Source organism: Terrapene carolina, unplaced genomic scaffold (assembly GCF_002925995.2).
Source record: "Terrapene carolina triunguis isolate 2854851 unplaced genomic scaffold, T_m_triunguis-2.0 Scaffold67, whole genome shotgun sequence".
NCBI lineage: Eukaryota > Metazoa > Chordata > Testudines > Emydidae > Terrapene > Terrapene triunguis.
The window spans coordinates 26,269,031-26,275,823 of NW_020664418.1; the positions used below are offsets into that span (position 1 = coordinate 26,269,031).

The 6,793-nt window shown below is 43.0% G+C and overlaps 1 protein-coding gene across 1 annotated transcript in view; it reads right to left on the reverse strand.

The window, feature by feature from the left end:
* Positions 1–6,793, reverse strand: part of CGNL1 (cingulin like 1) — an 88,691-nt gene that overhangs the window by 38,593 nt on the left and 43,305 nt on the right. The window contains exons 9-10 of the mRNA XM_029910784.1: positions 4,774–4,980; positions 4,182–4,286 (exon numbers count right to left, since the gene is read on the reverse strand). Coding sequence (XP_029766644.1) covers positions 4,182–4,286; positions 4,774–4,980 — 312 coding nt within the window. The remainder of the gene's footprint in view (positions 1–4,181; positions 4,287–4,773; positions 4,981–6,793) is intronic.

Genomic DNA, 6,793 nt, shown 5'->3' on the forward strand with positions numbered 1-6,793 from the left:
CTGGCTACCACTGTAATCAAAAACTATTAAGCATGGTTCTGCTGGAGTGGTGCTGCAGTACGGACAGGACACTATGCCAAGTGGTGAGATGAAATACTCAAGTCTACTTCTCTTCCTTGAAATCAGGATTAATTGACATGTTCTAAAAATGATTCTCAAACTAGAGCTAAGCAAACTATTCACAGTAAAATGTTAGTTCAACAAATTTAGCCCATCTTTGTGTTTGCTAATTGTCTGCAAACAGAGTTTGCCTTGCTAGTTATTTGAAAAAGATTTGCTGAATGGCATTTTGAGCATACTTCCCACCCATGGATTGCTCGCAAACCATTTGCTACTTTAAGTATTCCCTATTCATAATTTCCTGTTTGTGCTGTGTGCAGGGCCAGCGCAACCCATTAGGCGACCTAGGCGGTCGCCTAGGGCGCTACAATTTGGGGGGGGCGACTGCGGCGGTATTTCAGCAGCAGGACCTTCCGCCGCCTCTGTGGGGGGTGGCATTTCGGGGCTGGACCTTCCGCCGCCTAGGGCGGCAGAAAAGCTGGCAGCACTCCTGGCTGTGTGACTGGCCACCTAAACAGATGGCACTGTTTCTGCTCCCTGAATGGGTGACTCCCATTCCAAGCCCTTTCAAAATGGCCTCAAAAACACTCCTTTGAAGATACTTGTGGAAAACACATATTTGTAGGGTTTTTTATGACTCCTCTTTCTGTGAATTGTTTTGCAAAAAACCCGCACCCCCCATACACAAACATCAAACACCAATTGTTCATTTAAATGTTGGTAACAAGTAAATACCGTAAATGGAATTGTAATTAAAATAAAAGTATATTCCCTTACAGGATAATTAATGTTCACAAATACTTTTCCACAGTATTCAGGGGTCTAATAATAACATGTGTTGTAACTGGGTTAAGTATAGATCCAAGTCATGTTCTTTCTGCTGGGCATTACAAATCTATGAAAATAGTTTACCACATTATAACAAGCTCTAATGGATCAGGCCTAAGGTAGCTGGCAGGCATCAGCAGACCAACACTGACAATGCACTAGCCGAACAACTTGGAACCAATCAAGTGGTGAAAAGAGAACCAGTAACTGAAAGCAGGGAGCTGATTTATTAATTTGATTTAAAAGATTGTCAGATTAAAAATCACATTTTTAAGAAGAAAAGTTCCTTACTTGCGCTGTTAATAAATTAGATTCTTAAAATGGACACAAATTTAAAAATCTAACAATTTTCACAAATTTTTCTTGTTTTATTATGTTTTCCATTGAATTCAGATTTAAATGAACCATGGAAACAGCTGTCAGGAAAGTTTCCCTTTGTCCTATTGCCCATCTGTAGTCAGGTTCACTTTGTAGTTTGTGGTCCAGTGGAGTAGAGTTTGAGTTTCAGACCATACAGGGGAATGTTGAAATTCAAATTAAGACCACTTTTTTTGTGTTCAAGAAACATTTATAACAACTGTGACAGACCCAGACCAGTGGGGTACAGGAGTCTGGTAGAGGGCAAATATACTGGTCACTGGATGAGTAGTTTTCTGTTCCCTGAGTGACCAGAGCAGGGGCTGCACTAGAGTAATCAGGAACCTGCTAGAACCAGTTAAGGCAGGCAGGCTAATTAGGACACCTGGAGCCAATTAAGAAGCTGCTAGAATCAATTAAGGCAGGCTAATCAGGGCACCTGGGTTTTAAAAAGGAGCTCACTTCAGTTTGTGGTGCGAGTGTGAGGAGCTGGGAGCAAGAGGTGCAAGAAGCTGAGAGCGAGAGGGTGTGTTGCTGGAGGACTGAGGAGCACAAGCGCTATCAGACACCAGGAGGAAGGTCCTGTAGTGAGAATAAGGAAGATGTTTGGAGGAGACCATGGGGAAGTAGCCCAGGGAGTTGTAGCTGTCATGCAGCTGTTACAGGAGGCACTATAGACAGCTGCAGTCCACAGGGCCCTGGGCTGGAACCCGGAGTAGAGGGTGGGCCCGGGTTCCCCCCAAACCTCCCAATTGACCTGGACTGTGGGTTCTTCCAGAGGGGAAGGTCTCTGGGCTGTTCCTCAACCCACATGGTGAATCTCTGAGGCAGGAAAATCCGCCAATAAGCGCAGGACCCACCAAGATAGAGGAGGAACTTTGTCACACAACACACAAAAACCTTATATTTTAGCTATGATTTACTTGACAGAATCTCTTTAATCTTAGCTTCTAGATTCGAAGGTGAATTTTACAATTTAGTATTTTAGAAACACCAGTGCTTTTGTAATGCACATAAAGGTGATATGCAAGGAGGAAAAATTGGGCTTGTGCCCTTTTTAGCTGCTCTAAGATATATCCGGTTAAAAGGTGTGCCTGCCCTGTAGCACCACCTGCTTGCCAAGAATGGCTCTGCTGACCCCTGCCTCTGTTTCCCCTTCATGCAGGATCCATTTAAAAATCCACACAATCCAGATATTCAAAACATTCCCTTTCTGGGGTGTAATTTATTAAGTCCTGCACAAAGTCTTTCAAAATAGAACTCAACCCTACAGTTTTCATCCCAGTTTCAGCCTCCTTCTTGAGGGTCTGCCTCTCCTTAAAAGTGATTTATCTTGCCTCAGTCCCAAGCTGGGCACAGCCCTTCCTCCCTGAGGGTCTGTCTTCCTGCTCTCCCAGCACCTCTTGCCTGGATTTGGGCTTCTCCGCAGGCCTTCCCCACTGGTATTTCTCCCCCTTGCTGATGCAGAGCCCTCCAGGAGTCTTCTAACTCCCTACAGTGCTTCTCGGCATCTGCCTACCACTACCACCTGCAGCTGTCTCCCCCTTTGTAAAAGAGAAGGTTACTCACCTTGTGCAGTAACTGAGATTCTTCGAGATGTGTGTCCCTGTGGGTGCTCCACTTCAGGTGTCGGTGCGTCCCAGCGCCGGTGATCAGGGATTTTCGGTAGCAGTGCCTGGTCGGGACGCGCGTGTGCAGTAGCTGACTCGTGGTGCCATTGGCGATTCAACTAGTGCCCGTGAGTCCCACACCCCTCAGTTCCTTCTCAACCTACCACCGTTAGGGTTTTGGTAAAGATTCATGGAACCGTCGATAGTCCGAATGGCAGTACTCTGTATTGGAAGTGATCTTGTTCCACTGTGAATCGTTAGCCACTGCTATTGAAAATCTCCGATCAGTAGCGCCAGGATGCACCGACACCTGAAGTGGAGCATGGACAGGGACAGCACTCAAAGAAGAACCTAGGTGCCTTCCCTTAAGCCCAACTGGGCAGCAGGTAATCAGTCCAAGTGAAATGGACCCCATTCCCTCTTAAAGGGGCAGTCATCCTTTGATATGTCCCTATCCCTCCAGTGGGGCACAGGCCATCTCCCCAAATATCTGCCCACCAGAGAAGCCTCCAGGTTTCTTCACATTTGTCTTCCTGCTGCAAGTAGCGCAATTTTGAGGTTTCTCCTCCATAGCAATTCCTCTCTCCATCTCTTCTCTGTGTCCCCACCACTCTCCTCAGCTCAGTAACTGAGATCTGGTATGGGAGGGAGAACTGCCACTACCCACCCCATCACTCACCGGTGACCTTTAATTCTTCCAGCTAGATTTTTCTTATGTATATGACTGCCAGATTACAGCCTCTTATCCTCACACATGGAAAGTCTAGCTGAAACACAACCAAAGCTGACAGATAACTAAGGAGTAATGGTCTCAAGTTGCAGTGGGGGAGGTTTAGGTTGGATATTAGGAAAAACTTTTTCACTAGGAGGGTGGTGAAGCACTGGAATGAGTTACCTAGGGAGGTGGTGGAATCTCCTTCCTTAGAGGTTTTTAAGGTCAGGCTTGACAAAGCCCTGGCTGGGATGATTTAGTTGGGGATTGGTCCTGCTTTGAGCAGGGGGTTGGACTAGATCACCTCCTGAGATCCCTTCCAACCCTGATAGTCTATGATTCTGTAATTTAAAATTACAAAACAGATTTGTCAAAAACTGGACATGTTTGCTGAGGATTTATTTCCCTCCAACTTTGTTCAATTAAAAAAAAAAAGATTTTTATTTTTAAAGAAGGCAAACTTAGTTAGATGAAGCTATGCTTAGAGGAAAGATCTGAATGGTGCTGTGAGGGCCAAACTTAATAGAATGGGAATTTAAATATGACCAGAGAAAGTCACCACTGCAGAAAACAAACAAAAACATTTAATATTCTGACTAAGTTGTTGTACTTACCTGCATATCCTCCAGCTTGCTTTCCAAAGACTTTTTCACCAACAGCAGTTCCTTTCCCTCTTCCCCAGCATGTGCCAGGACATCTTCTAATTGTTGCTTTTCTTTCTACAATACAAAAGTTTGATAGATTCAGGAATGCTGATGTTGCTTTCTCTCTAATCTGCCTTCAGAAGATCCGCAAGCATAAACATAAAACTGCAAACACTTAAAAACATTTTCACTGGCTTCCTCTTGCCTTCCACATCAAGCTCCTCTTCCACACCTCCAGGACTCCACATTGCACTGCTCCCTGCCTACAACCTCCCATTTCCTCTTAAACTCACTCAGGCACATCACCAATGTGCCCATCTCCTACTCTTCAGTGTTATTTTCATACTGTCACATCAGCTGAAGCAGCCTCCCTGTACCTGTAGAAGAAGCTCCAGCCTGCTCTCTCCTTCAAGCCCACTGATTTTGCACAGGTATTACTGCACCAACAATGACTTTGCTTGCCTTCATCTCATCTTTCATCTTTTATTTTTGTGCACTGTACCCATCCAATCATGAACGGGAAGAAAACCACACTAGTTACATGTCTGGTTTTGTACCTTACCTCATATCTCTCTATTTTTTCCTTCATTGTATCTTCTTCTCCTTTCATATTATCAATCTGTTGATGGAGTTCTTTAATTTTGTCCTCTAGCTCTTTAATTGTTCTCTTCAATTGTTCATTTTGCTCAGCCAACTCCTTCACTCGATTTTCTGCACTACTTTGCATCTGTTCTGCAGTGTTTTTTTCACTGGCAAGGGCAGCAGCATTCTAGTAAAAAGGAGAACAAACAGTGACACACACAACCTCCATTTTTAAAGACAGTGTAAAAATATGCAATTTGTTTCCAAAACAGGTCTCAGTCCATGTAATCCTGGATGAAAATTTTAAAGATGGAAATATTTTCTGATTCATATAGATAAAGGAACACTGTCAACTGGAGTTTTTGGCATTTTGGAGCAAAATCCATATTAGAGTTAAAAGTAAATTAGTTGTACCCTCAGAAAATACACATGCAACCTATGCTCTCGGAAAACTTGCTTTTGAGCAAGTTTTGATTCAGAGAAGCACAGTTGCCTGTTTTATGACCATAAACTCCATTTTGAGAACCTCAGCATTCTGAGCGAGCCCAAACTCCCATCCATCTGTGACCTATAACAAGCCAGTTTGCATCCAGATCCCTAGAGCTGAAAGAGTAATAACTCTTCTCCCACAACTAAATTCTGAAACCAAAGATACCATCCATACAAAACTGTGGATGTGTCAACCTGGAATATTCTATGAAAGGTCAGATTTGTGTGGGCCACAAAGGTGCATTTGTATTACTCGCAGATCCATGAACCACAATACCCAAAGTTACCAGCTATGTAGGTAAGAGAGTCCTCTTTTTGAAGGCATTATTACACTTTCAAATAATATCTATTATATTTCAGCAGCCTTTTGTCTGTCATCTCATATTCTTACTTCAATATGTCCCATTTTAAGCCCCTAGGTAAGTGTAATCTCATGCTTAAATATTTTTTAAAGTTACCATAAAAAAAACCTAATAGATCTCAAGAGCAATGTGAGCCCTTGAGGAGTAAGTTTCTGTGTATTCAGGAGGAGTTTTAATCTGTTTAGCTATAAGTGAGTTGCTGTAGGTTATATGTTTTACTGGTTAGGGCAGTGGTGTTGGGAATTTAGCTGCTGGGGGTTTCTTTTATTAACATATGTCAGGGTGCTTAATGTTTTCAAAAGGATGCTTTTTGTATATTTGCTTAGAAACAAAAAAATCCAATGCATTAAAGACAAAATTATAATAAAACTACATCCAATGTTTTCTCGCATGACATGGTATTATACTGTGCATTCATCGTTTTTTTGGCAATGAGCTTGGTTGCAGCATTTGAATCTTTGCTTTGTATAGATCATATGACTTGTATAATATTTATCCTACTGTTTATATATGGCTATGCAATGAATTTGTTACAGTTCAGAATCTATAAACAGAAAGCTTACTTTAATACTATTTTGAAAACATGAACAGAGTTTAAAAGTAAATTAAATAAAGCTAACCTTGTGCAACGGATAAAGAATTGGGGTTCATTAACATTCAAAATTAAACCCAAGTTAACAAAAGAACAGAGAGTCAGAGACATAAGCCTACCGGTAGAGAGAAGAAACTAGTGTATTGAGGAGTCATGGAAATGGCAATGAGAAGGAGGAGATGGTGAGGAATGGTGTCATTGTTATCATTATATGTGGTGTGGCAGGTTGTGGAATGGAAGAATCATGTGACAGAACAATCCCGAAAAGAGTTGACTCAAGTGAGCTTAACCATGTATGCAGCATACACATTTTTAAACACTTCAACTCATGGGGTGACCCCCTAAGTTGACCAGATCTTTGGCCCTTTGCTTATGTTTCATTCAAAACTTCCACCAGGAACGTAAGACTGCTCTGTGATAAAAGGTTTGGTTCTTGATCCAGGGCCGGCTCTGGCTTTTTTGCCGCCCCAGGCAAAAAAGCCTCCGGGGGGAGGGCGCCAGGTGGGAGGGCGGCCGGAGCCCTGGGAGGAGGGCGGCGAGCCCCGGCGGGGGCTCCG